General features: G+C 41.6%; 1 protein-coding gene across 1 annotated transcript in view; it reads right to left on the bottom strand.

Annotated features, from left to right (window-relative positions):
• Positions 1 to 16,974, bottom strand: part of RSU1 (Ras suppressor protein 1) — a 119,038-nt gene that overhangs the window by 78,601 nt on the left and 23,463 nt on the right. Inside the window, exons 4-7 of the mRNA XM_068405054.1 lie at positions 13,368 to 13,488; positions 9,538 to 9,656; positions 7,932 to 8,014; positions 7,547 to 7,661 (exon numbers count right to left, since the gene is read on the bottom strand). Coding sequence (XP_068261155.1) covers positions 7,547 to 7,661; positions 7,932 to 8,014; positions 9,538 to 9,656; positions 13,368 to 13,488 — 438 coding nt within the window. The remainder of the gene's footprint in view (positions 1 to 7,546; positions 7,662 to 7,931; positions 8,015 to 9,537; positions 9,657 to 13,367; positions 13,489 to 16,974) is intronic.

The raw sequence follows: 16,974 nt of genomic DNA on the forward strand, positions 1-16,974 counted from the left end.
GATGGCGACTACGGAATTAGCAGTCCATTCATTAGGGTGTAACATTTGCATACCACCTTGCATTGGCAGACTTTAAAACTGTCTGCAAAGTTGTGCTTCTCTAAATTGCCCTACGTTGCAGAAGGGAAAACAGGGCTGCAGAGACAAAGTGACTTTTTCTAATCATTCAGCAGATTCATGCTTGCCTGTGGCCTGCTCCTACCTGATCTCAAACAAGCCCTCCAAGGCCCAGCCTGGTGCTCCATTCACTGAAATCCATTCCCTAAATGTTTAATAAACAAGCAAGAACATTGCTTTGCACAGTAAATATGCTTGCAAGTTGCACAAGTTAAAAATTTAGACTTCAGTGTAGTGTTCTCTGGTAATATACCCCAAAATCTAGGCTATTTTAAATATTTGAGATAGTTCTAGTGCTACACGCAGCACTGACTGCAATAGAAATTACGCCAATTGATCATGAATGAGGATCTTGGGTAAGACCATAAAATCTTGGGTAAGACCTTCACCAAGGGGAAGTTATGCTTAACCAACTTGATAGCCTTTTATGAGGACATAACCCGGTGGATAGATGATGGTAAAACTGTGGATGTGGTCTATCTCGATTTCAGTAAAGCGTTTGACACAGTCTCCCACAGCATCCTCACAGCTAAACTGAGGAAGTGTGGTCTGGATGATCGGGTAGTGAGGTGGATTGTGAACTGGCTGAAGGAAAGAAGCCAGAGAGTGGTGGTCAATGGGACAGAGTCCAGTTGGAGGCCTGTGTCTAGCGGAGTCCCTCAAGGGTCGGTAATGGGACCAGTACTATTCAATATATTCATTAATGGCTTGGATGAGGGAATAGAGTGCACTGTCAGCAAGTTCGCTGATGACACAAAACTGGGAGGAGTGGCTGACACACAGGAAGGCTGTGCAGCCATTCAGAGGGACCTAGACAGGCTGGAGAGTTGGGCGGGGAGAAATTTAATGAAATATAACAAGGGCAAGTGTAGAGTCCTGCATCTGGGCAAGAACAACCCCATGTATGAGTACAAGTTGGGGACAGACCTGTTGGAGAGCTGTAGAGGTTTGGTTGAGTGAGAAGGGGCACGATCCTGTGTCAGTCACCGAGCAGTCTGAGCAACCCAGGCTTTGAGCAAGGGTTAAGCCCAGAGCTAGCGACCTTGCACTCCCCTTGCACGGAGCAGAACAAAGAACCCCGTGGTGCCTGCTTCGCGGGAAGCAAAACTACGTCCGGGAGGGGAGGGGGCGGTCACGGCTCTGAATATGTAAACCTATGGACCAATCACAAGTGCGATCGGGGCGCGCGATTAACATATGCATAGTCTATATAACCACTGCTTTCTTTGTTAATAAATGAGAAGCTTCCATACTCACATTGAGATCACGTAGCTTACTCCAGACCGTTCCCCAGCACCTGCGAGCGCGCCTCCCCCGGTTTTCCCCTTACTACAACTGGTAGCAGAGGATGGTTCCCTTCAGCGTGCTCTCTCCGAGACTGCGGTAAGCAGCGAAAAGGAGGTGTTGGGAAAAAGACGGCTGGGAGCGGTGATGTTCGGGTCAAATAGGGCAGAACAGACACTGGAAGGGTTGGCCACCCAGCTCCCAGGGTTCAGGTGCTGTTCAGGTCAAAAGGGCAGAGCAGACACTGGAAAAAGGGCAGCCATGGAAATAGAGGCTGCAGTCGTGCTGATTGCATATATCTTCTCTAAGAGAAGGAGCAAGACAGCGGAGAAACAGCTAATTAAGCTGATAAAGTTGGGCCAGCGCTGGGGACATTTTAAAGACACAGCGCTTGTATTTTCTGTGGAGGAATGGAAAGAAGTGGGAGACATTATGTGGGAAAAGACCGTTGAGAGGGACCCCGAGGAAGAAGAAATTAAGGAGGTGCGTGAACTCTGGCAAAACGTGATAGAGACTTTAAAAACTATGAGGGCAGAAGGAGAGGTCGCCCGCGCGGCTGCTGAGATGCGGCCGGCGCCGCTGGAGCCCAACCCCCCCGCTAAAACAGAGAAACCTGGGGTTCTGGCTCGTTTCTTCGGGTTACTGGCGGTTAAGGGCATGTCAGCAAACATAAAGCCATCCGTGGCTGAGATCCGTACGGCGGCAGAAGCGGCGAACTCCCGGGAGAAATGGCGCAGCAAGAATTTAGAGGAGGAGGTTGCGAACAAAGAACCACGTGGCGCTCCTGGGACCGCGTGGCAAAGGGAGCGGAAACAGGAGGGGGAGGGGTGGTCAGCCCCTCACCCTGCTCAGCCTGCGTCCGGAGAGGGGGGGCCGGCCCCTCCCCTCCGCGCCGCCGGAGTACCCGCCCCTCCCGCCTTGGCCCTGTCAATCAAGATCGCCGAGCGCCGTTGCGAAAGTGGTTTAGCCGCTAGCTTTTTCGGTTTTCACCCCGGCGGCCCGGGTTCGATTCCCGGCATGGGAATCACATGATTGGAAAATTCTTTAACAAACAAAAGCTGCAGCTACACAGTATGGAGTAAAATCAGACGCTGTAGCTATACCAAATATACAGGTTTAGTACTTTTTTTGCCTGTTAGTGAATGTTTTACATGTGTAAGGTTTTGGTTGAGATGTTAAATGGTGGAGGAGTACTGTGGATGTGAATGTGGGAAGTAATTTTAGTCATGTGTAATTGGTTATAGGGCCTAAGTTGCAGTAATTAACTTGTTGCTGATTTATTCAACAATGCCTTGTTGCTTTGTATGCATTAATGTTTGGGTGTAAAGAGTGTGTATATCCAACAGGGAGACACAGTATTTAAATTTACCAACCTAATGTTACAACTGCTTTGAGGTGGCCTATGACTGAAGAGCGACTGCAGATTACTAAGGGACTGGTGGAGGAACAGTTAAAAGCAGGACATATCAAACCCTCAGTTAGTCCTTGGAATACACCCATTTTTGTCATCCCTAAGAAAAGTGGAAAGTGGAGATTATTACATGATTTACGGAAAATTAATGAGCAAATGCAAGCAATGGGAGCATTGCAACCAGGTATTCCGTCACCTAACATGTTACCAGCAGGATGGCATATATTGATTGTAGACTTGAAGGACTGTTTTTTCACCATACCTTTACATCCTCAGGACACCATGAGGTTTGCCTTTTCTGTTCCTGTTATCAACAAAGCGGAACCAGCTCAGAGGTATGAGTGGGTAGTTCTGCCGCAGGGCATGAAAAATTCACCTACGTTATGTCAGCTTTATGTGGCATGGGCACTGAAACCATTGCGCCAGCTATGGCCACAGACTATCATCTATCATTATATGGATGATATTTTGTTATGTCAGGCCGATCCTTTTTCAGAAGAAAGTCTCCACAAACTAACAACAACGTTGGCGGAGAAAGGTCTCGTGATTGCACCAGAAAAGATTCAACGAACTGATCCCTGGAAATACTTAGGATGGACAATTTCGGATGCTCAAATCCGGCCTCAAAAGGTGGAGCTACATACAGATTTGAAGAACCTGAGGGATGTACAAACACTTCTCGGAGATATTCAGTGGGTCCGTAACTGTGTCAGTATCTCGAACACCGAGATTGCCCCCCTCACCGAACTGCTGTGACGATCACACCCTGCTGACACCATACAGCTGTCTGAGACTCAACAAAGCGCGTTGCGGTCAATCATCGCCAAATTACAAGCTGCATGGTCGTCGCGACGCATTCGTGAACTACCTGTGTCTCTGCTTGTAATTAACAGTGAAAATATGGTTTGTGGTGTCATTTGTCAGTGGCAAAACAAAAAGGGGGAACTCCCCCAGGGCTACAACCAATGCCACTACAAATGCCACGATAAAGATGAAGCTTTTTGGGTGCTGGAATAACAGAAAATGAGGTAAAATCTATTGTTCAAGCATGTCCAAGGTGCGGGGCTCAGGGACCAGGCATTGGTATTGGTGTAAACCCGAAGGGCTTGGCAGCACTTGAGCTATGGCAGATGGATGTAACACATATTCCAGAGTTTGGGAGACAAAAATATGTACATGTCACAGTAGATACTTTCTCGAGGTTAATCTGGGCATCTGCAATGTCTGGAGAAAAGGCGCAACAGGTTTGTAAACATTTGTTGGCGTGTTTTGCCATTATGGGGGTGCCAGAACAGATCAAAACAGATAATGGGCCAGCATACACCAGCCAAAAGTTTCATGTATTTTTAACACGCTGGGGAGTGAAACATGTTACTGGTATACCACACTCCCCGACAGGTCAAGGGATCATCGAACGCACCCATAGAACCATAAAGGAATATTTAAGGAGACAGAAGGAGGTAGATACTGATCCAACATCGCGGTTGCATAAAGTGTTGTTTACTTTGAATTTTCTGTGTTTAACAGGGGACCGAGAAGAACCACCGGTTGTTGTACATCACCAGCAGTTGAAATTTAATAACACCACCATTATACCTCAGTTACAGGTGATTTAATCGGGAACCTGCTACAGGGGAGTGGAAAGGACCGGTGCCAGTGATCCTTAGTGGCCGGGGATATCTGTGCGTGGCCACCGACCAGGGACCACTTTGGGTGCCGAGCCGATCAGTAAAACCACACCTCCCCGAGAAATCGGATGGGTGATGGAACTGGTAAAAATGGTTCTTACAGGAGTTCTTGTGATCGCAGTTATATTGTTAATGTTACCATGTTTATTTTCTTGTTTGCAGAAAGCGTTAATGAAACTTGTGAATCAGGCCTGGCTTGCTCACAAACAAGAAGGGGGAATTGTAGAGGTTTGGTTGAGTGAGAAGGGGCACGATCCTGTGTCAGTCACCGAGCAGTCTGAGCAACCCAGGCTTTGAGCAAGGGTTAAGCCCAGAGCTAGCGACCTTGCACTCCCCTTGCACGGAGCAGAACAAAGAACCCCGTGGTGCCTGCTTCGCGGGAAGCGAAACTACATCCGGGAGGGGAGGGGGCGGTCACGGCTCTGAATATGTAAACCTATGGACCAATCACAAGTGCGATCGGGGCGCGCGATTAACATATGCATAGTCTATATAACCACTGCTTTCTTTGTTAATAAACGAGAAGCTTCCATACTCACATTGAGATCACGTAGCTTACTCCAGACCGTTCCCCAGCACCTGCGAGCGTGCCTCCCCCGGTTTTCCCCGTACTACAGAGAGCAGCGTAGGGGAAAGGGACCTGGGGGTCCTAGTGGACAGCAGGATGACCATGAGCCAGCAGTGTGCCCTTGTGGCCAAGAAGGTCAATGGCATCCTGGGGTGGATTAGAAGGGGTGTGGTTAGCAGGTCAAGAGAGGTTCTCCTCCCCCTCTACTCTGCCCTGGTGAGGCCGCATCTGGAATATTGTGTCCAGTTCTGGGCCCCTCAGTTCAAGAAGGACAGGGAACTGCTAGAGAGAGTCCAGCGCAGAGCCACGAAGATGATTAAGGGGGTGGAACATCTCCCTTATGAGGAGAGGCTGAGGGAGCTGGGTCTCTTTAGCTTAGAGAAGAGGAGACTGAGGGGTGACCTCATTAATGTTTATAAATAGGTAAAGGGCAAGTGTCATGAGGATGGAGCCAGGCTCTTCTCAGTGACATCCCTTGACAGGACAAGGGGCAATGGGTGCAAGCTGGAACACAGGAGGTTCCACATAAATATGAGGAAAAACTTCTTTACGGTGAGGGTGACCAAACACTGGAACAGGCTGCCCAGAGATGTTGTGGAGTCTCCTTCTCTGGAGACATTCAAAACCCGCCTGGATGCGTTCCTGTGTGAGATGGTCTAGGTAATCCTGCTCCGGCAGGGGGATTGGACTAGATGATCTTTTGAGGTCCCTTCCAATCCCTAACATTGTGATTCTGTGATGAAACATTGGTTAATTAACACATGAAGAGAAAAGTATAATTTACAGAATAGCATTTAAGTAATAAAGAATGGAGGTGATAAACACTTAAGCTATGTCAATGCACCTCATCCTAATCAGGTGGGGCAAAATTACAAGTCCTTTTTCTACCAGATTGTGATATTGTTCTATAATGCAAACAAATGTTAACGAAAAGGAGAAATGCTTCCCTTGGCCATCCTGAGTTTTGCAGGTCAGTGCAAAATAAACATCAAGAATTTTATTTCAAATGTTTCCACTTGGTTTGGACAATGATGGTAAAATCATTTAAAGTGAAATTGCTATTATGCTTGTAAAGCAGCAGTATGTTTAGAACATTTAATTAGCCACAGAAGGTTGTTAGTGCAGCATTTAACTTCCACTTTCGGGAAGAAACCAAGGCTATAATTTCAGAAGCTACATAAAAGTACATTTACAGATACTATGTGCTTTTGAAATGTTATTGCTGTTGAAAGAGACTTTATAAATAAATATGACTTCGACAAAAAGCTAAAGAAAGTATACCTGTGTCAAGGAATAAACATCTGAAAATAAGGAAACAAGCAACTTTCATCTACCAGTGGTGAGGAAAAAAAAAAAACAACTCAACATCATATAGTCTGCTGTATTGATAAAGGCAAAAAAACCCCATGGTGGGTAAACAAATAAGAGTCAAACATCTTTCCCCACCTCACAGACAAAAAGCAGACGCTTTCCTCTGCCGTATAAAACAAAAAGCATACATTGTAGACTGTCACATTTATGCACACAGCTGCCACAGTCTCTAGTGGGTCAAAGCAAGTTCTTACGATAACAAATAATTTTGCTTTATCATGCTAACTTCAGTCACTATCTTTCAGAGTTTTGGGAACTATTATTTGGAAGGTACTAGTAGAAACAAAGACGTTTCAACAACAGGTAATTGATGCAGCTACATTATTCCCAACAAACATATTTTATGACAATCTTTAAAAAGATCTGAAACCAAATTCTGGCTTGGGGCAAACAGGCACAACTTCTATTGAAGTTAATGCCCCACCCACATAAAAATGGAATACCGCAATACAAATTCAACAAAATCAATACTTAAGTTTCAAAGAAACACTTAACCTTATAAGTTGATAGAAGCCACTTGTAATCATATTTAAATGGCCAATATCACAAATTCAAAGTACATCAAACAGCTCCACTGCTTTAAGTGAAGAGCTGTCAACTCACTAAGAAAGGTAAGCTACTGAAACAGAAAAATGAAAAATTCCTCTAATTTAGCTATATTTTACTCTAGTTGATCAAACTTCAATTTTTACAGGAACAGTCACAAAAAGCCACTTATACTGCTGTAATTTTTGCTTAATATAATTTTGGCTGATTAAATAGTGTTCTGAATATCCAGCCAGAGACAACAGATTTACAGACCCCATATTTATGATGTGTCATATAAAGATGTTATATACAAATTTGCAGTCAGGTGTACTAACACACAAGGAAAATGTAAAACATAAAAGACTAATGAAACCAAACACACATTATCTTCTGGTCCCTCCTGCATATCCAGTAGGAGTGAAAAAGTGAGTGTTTCTCAGGAGAAAGTAAATATTAGCAGTAATGACGACTTAAGCATAATGATTTCCTAGAGTTCAACAACTCATTTTGTTTCAGAGGAAACACAGTGTATCATTATTGTTATTATTCAAATAAATAAATGATCATTCATAATCTTACCTAGTTCTGGGGGCAGCACAGTAAGACGATTTCCCTGGATATGAAGTTCCTTAAGCTGAGTGAGCTCACCAATTTCTTTCGGCAGTGATATCAGGTCATTGTCTCTAAGACTCAGCTAAGAGTGAATATAAAGTAGTCAGAACAATTTTCAGTTACCATAAAGCAGCCTAAAACAGAACTCTACTCCCTCTGCCCCCACCTTTCTCCTAAACACTCAATTCTTCCAATTTATTTATAAGTGCCTGCTGGTAAACAAGAAACAGTTTCAGGTGTAGCGGTCTATTCCTGCAAACATACCCTACTACTCCTCAAATTGACTAGGTTCTATTCCTACAAGCATTGCAAAAGTGAATTGATTTTCTAAGAATTTAGATAAATTACTTACTATCTGCAACTTCGTGAGCTTCCCAATATCTGGCGGCAGGATTTCAAAATCGTTGTCACTTAGATAGAGTGCACGCAGGGTGGCTGCAAATTAAATAGCAATATATAAACAGGGTGGCATATAACCCAACCATTTGAGGTCTAATCAATAAAAGACAGTCAGGTTTGATTAATAATCCTGACTTGGTGAAAAGCCTTTGACATACCCAGGGCTCACAATAATAACAAGCAAGTCAAACTTAGATTTACTGGCTTATTGTATTGTTGGTGAGTTCCGGAAAACATCTATATTCAAAAGGACTGGCACAATTAACAATTTCTACAATAGTAGACTCTGGCAGGCTCTGGCATATAGTCTCAATGCTCAGCTGTCAGAATACAGTCATTACTCTTTATTACCCCAGATTCTTATTTATTACATCAATTTGCATCCTAAACAAACATTAAAAAAAATAATCTGAGGTTTTTGGACAAATACACACTTTCGTTAAGCTCTACAGAAAGCACAGCCTAACACTGGGAAAGAAAACTTAAAACAGAGCAATACAGAAGACTCAAATTGTATAATTTGTAATTTCCATGCTTAGTCTCTATGAAATTCACAGAAAAAGAGATGACCCAACACAACCATGTAGCTTGCTATTATTGAATGAGCATACATGATGGTTCAGAAAAAAAATTAAAATGAAGACTCACAAAGAACTGTTGGGTACAGTGGGAAGGAAGGTGGTCAGGTCAGCAAAACACCTCCTCCCCACCAGAGAGCAGATCCCATTTGTCTTACGCAGTTTACTCCTCCTCCTCTTTTCATTTCATTAAACGTGACTATTTTGAATAATGCTGACTTAAAAATTGCCTTCTGCCAGGTTACAATCACGAAACCACTCAGACAGCAGCATTCCTTCCTCTTCCCTCGCCTGTCACTTGCTGCTAAATGCACTGATCCTGAAGCTACTTCAGCACAGTACACTGAAAAGACCTGTAAGGTAGCAGAATCACTGAAATCCAGAAAGTGACAGAATTCAAGTTGCTTAGGCAACCATAAGGTAGCCCTTTTGCACATATGCATTACAATACCTTTATTTTAACTCTATTTTTAACATGTATTTTTAACATGTGCAAAGGCCAGCTTAGCTCTACCACTCCTGTGCCAAGATTTGTAACCTTAGCATATTTTTTAACGTACTGGACACTTCAACATCCACATGCTGTTAAAACTATTTCAGTAATGAACCATCAGGAACACAACTGTTTCCAGAGTCAACACACAACAGTTGCCTTGCTAAACAGTTTACTTTCCCCTGAGGCTTCCAAGCTCTCATGAAGTTTCAAGTTTTAACTGACTCTGGGACCCAAGGAAATATTACTCAGAAGAAAACTAATATACCGTTACTAACCAAGTCTTCTTGCGTCCCATAGTGTCAGGTGACTGTGTATCAGTGATAAATATTGCTGAGCTATGTAGAAATATTCAAGAGATATTCAAAGAAAAACATAAATATCAGAAAAATTCTGTCAGTGTTTGGTCTCCATCAAATACATTTCAACTGCAGAAAGCAAAGCACCATATCATAAAGATTGGTAGAAATTTTAGAAAAGTTTCTTACTCAGATAGAAGAAGTTTCCTGGTAGAGAACTTTCATTTAAGTTGTTGTAAGTCAAGTCAAGAACCTCCAGAGCTGGTAAAGAGCCAAATCCCCTTGGCAAGGTGTTTAACCTGTTCATGCTGTAAGTAAAGAGGAAAAAACCAGAACACAACATCAGTATTCACTTCATCTAGTAGGAACAATACAGGCAATGAGTTGCATTTCTAAAAAATGTAATCTACACCAAGCTTCCCTTTTGTTTTGAAAAGAGGTTGATGCTACAAGATACTGAGCAAGCCTTTTACGATGCAGACCATTTTTTCTCTCTCACTCCCATAAATATGCCCAAAACTTAGGCACTCACAAGGGATCCCGTCTGTTTTGTCAATCAACAGCCATACCTGAAACATGAAGCGCAAGGGAGAGAGGTGCCACAGTGCTATGCTCAGCTTAAACAGTGTGCCACCGAGAAAGCTGGTCCTTGGTAGATGGCCTATCTTCTAGCTAAGCTACAAATTACCCTTTCGCATACCATCTTGACCATCTGCCATTCCACCATACCATATAGTTCTGTGCCATGGTACCAAATACAAAGAGGAATACCTCACCTGTGCAGTATTTGTGTTCATTGATAACTGCCGCTCAAACCCCTTCTTAAGAACAGCAAATTTGTGTCACTAGAAAACTACTGATGCACATGGAGCATGAAGTAAAGTGTCAGTCCTCTGACTGATGAGGCTTAGTCTAAATATAGCTCATTCAGCCAGCCTTATAGGGTTAGGGTAGCAGTTGCCACCAACAACAGCTGGAAGAACATGAGGAAAGCTAACAGAAGGAAAAGGTTTCTCTGATAACCTGAAGCAGACAAGGTACAGAAAACTAACTTTTTTCTGACCTCAAAGGTCTTGAACAACGTGATCCAGATAATCACTAGAGCTGCTGCAATGACAAAGAAAGGCAAGGAGCTGGAGACTATATTCAAGGAACCTTACTGTTTGTGTACAAGCTAGAACTCTGGCTGCTTATCATATCAACAGAAAAGAACTACCAGCTTATTATTCATACTGTCCCTATTGCATGTACACCAAACATACAGCTTGCATGTATGGATCTTGCTTCGGTTGCCACCTGGGTTTGAAAGTGGAACAGAGAAGACAGGCATCTTCAGGAAGAGCATGTACAGGTAGCTATTTTGAAGAACTGGATTTTATTCTTATGTGATGATTGGGAACAATCATGACCTTTCACATGTTCTCTAAACATATTCTGAATTTGACTCTCCTTCTCATGCGAAACTGATAAATAGCAATAGCCACAACTGAAGTCAAGAGGAGATGTAATGTGAATGTATGAAGCGTGTTGTAATGCTAAAAACTATGAAAACTCAAGTCAAAGTATTGACAAAGTTGGGTACCCAAAAATAATAAAGACTTTTGGGTCTAATCTCCAGGTCCTTCCCTCCCCCATGTAATGTTTGCCAAACACTGTGCTATACTATATGATAAATACCATAAAATACATCTGTAGGACAGTTAATAAGCCCATCTTCTAAAAGTTCTTTGGACACTGAATTAAACACAAGAGCAGCTGTACCTCCAGACTAAGCCTGATGACTACACATTCACATGAGCAAGGGCAGGAGAAGCACATGCCACATCTCTTTTACAGACTCTCAGATACTAACCTGACCTTTCCTCTCCCACTTTTGAATAAGCCAGCTCCACCAGAACAAGCACATGTAGAGATCAGCTCTCTGTAGCTAAACTCTAGATGAAATCTTCCTCCTCATCCTCCATAAGAAGTCCTACCAGGGACATACACATAGTATTACTGTTGTAGTAGTAGCTATTAAAATACAGAAAGGCATTCTCCACTATTGCTACTGCAAACATGTCGCTGTTTTTAAAACTTCTTCATATCAAACAGCACTAAAGAAAGCAGCTCCTTTTTGACTAGTAAAAAGAATAAGTGACCCTGGTGGCCTTCCCTTTTGTAAGCAAGGAATAGGGAGAGAAAGAATGTTCTCTGAAGTTTGAATTCAGTATTAGATGAACATGAGTTGTTGTTGCCCTTAAATTGTTATCAGTATACCAGAGTAAATGCTTGATCACTTTTGCATTGTTGTCAACAGGCAGAATGGTATCTATTCTTTGGCATGGAAAAAGAACCAGCTGAAAGTCCCTGCCCAGCACCATTCGGCCCTGCAGAAATTCAAACATTGAGCTTGTGCCACAGAAACCGTACCACACCTGCCTTCCAAACTTTTTTTTTTTAAGCTTTCAGTGCAGCAGTACACCTTCCCTCCTTCCACCCCACCACTTGACCCTTCTGCACCAAAATCCTCCCAAAAATAATCCATGCTCTTATTCAAGCTTCCCCTCTCCCCCAGAGGGCTGTTTTGATGCCCTGCCTGGATGCGTTCACTGCAGATGACAAGAAGGTTTCTGGCCGTCCCCTGGCAAACTACTAGGGCAGAACAGTTTCCTCCTCACTAACTCCAAGGACCTCTGAAGCAGAACCCATCTTGCAGAGCTAGAGCTGGGCTGTAAATCCTGTGCCTGGAAGATTATGAATAAGGAGGGGATTAAGAAGGAAAAACATTTAATCTACAAGATCTTGGGCCACATGACACATGAAGGTGGCAACTGTGGTTCCAGACCTAAATGTGTGCTGGTTTTAACCCCAAGTGGGCTTTTGCACTACATTTTTTTCCATTAATGAAGACCAGTATTTGAACCACACTAACACTTGTCACTGCTTTAACCCATGTAAAGAGTCCTCCCTCCATACACTGCAACACTTTATACGCCATTCCAAAAATATGGATTTAACCCTCAAGATACATAGAATCTTGGCCATGAACTAGTATTTGCTCTGAAAAGCAATTCCAGGTTCAAACAGATATTAAGGTATGCTAGAGCTCTACAATGACCAAGTAAAGACCAGAGAAGACAGATCATCATGAAAACATTTATTGGCATTCCAGCAGTTCAAGAAGCAACTCAATTATCAGCACTTCACAAAAGTATCTAAAGGAGGATACACAGAGCCTAGCCAAAATCATTTGGTATTTAAAATAGTAAAAAATCCTTAGTATAAGGTGTTCAGAAGTTTGAATTTATAAAATACAAAAATTCTTTCTATGAGAAGCCTATAAAGCTAAAGCTTACCCCTACCAGGGCTTTCCCAAGTAGTTACACTTTAATATACCCAGTTAGTTTTAAGAAGGTTCTGTGCTCCACATTTATTTTCTTAATAATTCAAGAAAGCCTTCTGCAACTGTAGTTATTATAAAGTATCACCAACTCTACTGTTGGAATACAGTATCTGAACACTTAACAAGAATGCCTCTGGCTCAAATTCAGTCAATACTAGCTCTTTGAATTAAATGCACACCACATTTAAAGATTTGCTGCTTATTTTACAGTTTGGTTTGGGGGTTTTTTTTGTTTGTTTTTTGGTTTTTGTGTTTTGTTTTGGGTTTTTTTTTTTTTTACAAAGCAGAACAGAAAATAAGGCCTGGCTCTTACACAGCAACCACAGAATTAAGAGACAGTTGCTAAGGAAGTAAAATTCAATAATTGTTAAGTTTGACTTCAGTATTAGATGAACGTGAGTTGCTATTGCCCTTAAATTGTTATCAGTATACCAGAGTAAATGCTTGATCACTTTCAAGTATCTGATTATCCAGGACACCAGCTAAGCACTCTGAAGCCACAATTTGCCAAGTTATCCTCACAAGCACTTTCAAAAAGAAACTTTAATAGCAAAAAATAAGAAGTTTCAGGTTCAGTCACAACAACACTTGACAGTACCTCTATTACAGCAAATTTTTGCATTCAGATACGCACCCAAGATTCAGGTGTTTGAGCTTCTGAAGGCTGCTGATCTGTGTAGGCAGCTCCTCAATCTGGTTGTTGAAAAAGTTGAGCACTTCTATGTTTCTCAGGTCTGCGATGTTTGCTGGTACAGCTGTGGGAAAGTTTTCACAGTGAGAGACTGCAATTAGAGCAAGCTGCTTACACTACAGATGCTCCACTAGCACCTACCTCTCTTTTGCTCTGTTTGTACAGTGGCTGACAGTAAAACAGCATCTAATAGCTCTTTCAATAAAAGCAAAGTTTATATCAAAAAAGCCTCCTATCTGGAATCTGTTCTCATTGCTGAGAGCAGTTACTCTATACTCTTCAGAAAATTACTATCAGTATTGTAAGATATTTTGACTAAGACCATTGCAGAGAGAGACAAGGACAACAAATGCTCTCAGACTAACAAAGAGAATGTCCTCTGAGTTTGTGTGACACACACAGGTCTCAAAAGAGCAGAGCCTAAGAGACTCTGATCATTTCATTATTTGAGTTGAAAAAATAAATTATACGAGTAGTTACACCAAGACAACAGTTTTATTAAAGGTCTTTAACAGCAAACATGAAATAAAAACTCATTTTTAGCAATGGCCCATTCTGCTTACTGCTTAAATAATCTAGTATCCAAGTTCTTGTCCATTTAAAATACAAAAAAACTTACAAAAAATTAATTTCAGCCCTAGAAGATGAACTGTTTAGCCAAGTCCATTTTCAGTTACCTCACATGAGTGAGTAACTAATGGATCAATACACATACACAGCTACATTGGATTACCAACAGATCAATATCTGGTTATTATCTAGAAACATTAAAAATAAGGCAGAAGCACAATATGACCATGCCTGTGCAAATGAGGTTCAAAAGCTATTCAGATTTGCATCTTCTCCCCCTTAAACTTGGTGAGATTCAAGCAGACAGCTGAGGTTTACCTAAAAGGAGGTTGGCAAATCACCTGCACTGAGGCTTGCACCTGTGTTCAATATTCACCCGGGTTCAGTCTCAACTTTGACTGCACCAGGAACCCACAGAGCGCACATCTAAATAATCAGAAGTTTTTATGAGGCCGTGATTTTCTTTTATTTGTTGGCATGAGGCAATCTCAGTCTTAAAATGGAGTCAATAATGTTTACAAAGCAGAACATTATAGTATGTCACATTTACTAGATTATAAGTCTAATTACATTGTGAACAATAACGGGATCCTAACAAACGCTCTAATTACATTACAGAAATATTATTGTTGAGGGTCATATTCATTCCAAGAGATTTTTAGCAGACTTTTTTTATAAAGTCATTAAGGCAAACCTGAACATTTAAAAGACCTCCCTTTGCAATATTTTCCAACAGGTCCATGTGTATCTGTCACTCTACGATAGCAAGAATTATGTGCCTTCAGAAAGCAAAGGGTAATGTACTACTACAGTTGTTTTAAATTATTCCTTAACAGAAGTTAACTGAGGATTTTAATTGACATAATTCAGCTGTTTCCAGCCTCAATATTTCACCAGAACAGTAATTACCAGTATTAAAATGTTTTCCTTTCAGTAATTAGACTTTATAATTTGACTTCAATGAGATGCAATGGACTGGCAAACCATGTTTCTCTTCTTAAACAGATACTATGTTTATACAAGACTAGGAATCAGAAGTACTAGCAAATACAGGTTTTAATTTAGTCAAAGCCTAAACACTACAGAGACCAAATACAATTCTCCTGAAGTTACACTGTTGATGCAATTAATAAAAATTTGGTATGAAGGTTTTGGCCTTTTTGACAGTGTAAGAGATTACACTCTTCTAGAAAAAACAGTGCAACTTAACATCACAAGTTATGTTAAACGTAATGCAGAGCTCTGTTGTGGGAACACTGAAACAAGAGCCTGACATTCAGGAGGCCAGACCTACCAAACCTACAGTCAGCCTGGCCGCCTATGGGTCAATTCTGCATTTCAATTATTCAGGCTGAACACCATCACAACATGATAAAGAAATGAAGAAGCTGTTATCCAAGACACTGAAATGCCTCAAAGCCAACTGAAAAAGTAGATCTTACACCAAGGTCAATACTATCACTACAAAGACAGGAAGCCCATGAAACATTTTTTGATCTTGCTGTGAGGCCGGACTAAAGAAACTGTCAGACTACAGAGACAATTTGTTAGTGCTACCCTCATGCGAGGAAAGCCAGCAATACTTGACATGTTTCAGCTGAATCAGTGTTGGTTAACAGGCACCTTACATTTAGTCAGTCCTATTCACAGTGGATTTAGGTTACCTAACAACCTCGTGCATCATGGAGTAGCAGCAAAGCTGTTCTGCATCTGTGAACAGACCACAAGATGGGGACAAGAACCCTCCAAGCAGCCTGACAGAGTCCAAACAATAAGTGACATCAAAGCAAAAAGCTGGACCCAGGTACTGAGCTACCTTGAACTAGCAACACTGATTCAGCGGATATGTCCTTTCAAATACCTGTCCAAACCAGCTTGTTTTCCCACTTAAGAATAAATGAATTCTTATGCTTGTAACTCACTTCTGACCTAAGCTAGGAGACTCTGGAGAGAAGAAGAATCATTTCAAGGAAGAAGGTGAACAGTCAACTTAAAAACAAAACCTCAAAAAACTCCAAAAGCAAAACAATGCAAAAAACCCCACGAAACTACTCAGAAAAAGATGACAGCAAGACAGGAAGAAAATGTCTTCCAGAGATATGTTAATGTAGATTACACTTGCACTGAAGATCACAGCATCAAAGAGAACCCTAGTTTTAATGGGTTACTACACAGTTGAAGTATCTCAAATTCTACCTGCTCATCCGACTTACAAACACAGGGCAAAAACTCAGCTTCCATTGGTTAGTTTATCAGAGCTTTTTTATTTGGTTTTCTTTTGTCAAGGCACAGATGTGAGCAAGGGTCCCTAGTGAACAACAGGAGCTGTGTCCTTGCACACTGTCCACTAAGTTTCTGATATATCTGTATAATCCCCACATACTGTATTTCATGTTGTGAATCACACTTAGGATACTTTATATCATTATTTTCTTCAAGCATGCTAAAAGCTGCATGAGTAAGCAGGCTAAGATGAAAAAAAGGCTAAAAATTTAGCCAAGGATTTGAATGAAATACTTTGTGTCTCACCTTATTAAAGCAAAATAAAAAGCCCCAATCCACAACTGTATTTTTTGGTTTGGATGGAGGGGCTGGAGGTCTTTTGTAAGAAGGAAAAACAGAAAAGTAGGTTAAGATCAGGCTTATGGTAGGGGAGAGAGAACTTTTTCCTGTAACAGTTTATTTTCTGGTTCAACAAGTCAGATTCATTTGTAACACGAATGAATGCTCTCTTAGATTCAAAGAAAAACAGAAGACTGAAATTAACTCCTGTACTGGGCTTGTAGCTAAACTGCACAGGTTCAGTACCTTCAGGTCTGAAGATCAGTAGTGGTCAAGCAAGGCTGACCAGGCATACAGTGTTCTCTGTTCTGAACTTTACACGACTAAGTGTGTCCTGACTACCATCCCACTGTTGTGTTGCCAAACTCTTCCCAGATATATAGCAGAGTGCCAAATACCAAGAAATTCATGTTCTGGC

The sequence above is a fragment of the Nyctibius grandis genome, chromosome 7 (genome assembly GCF_013368605.1).
Source record: "Nyctibius grandis isolate bNycGra1 chromosome 7, bNycGra1.pri, whole genome shotgun sequence".
NCBI lineage: Eukaryota > Metazoa > Chordata > Aves > Nyctibiiformes > Nyctibiidae > Nyctibius > Nyctibius grandis.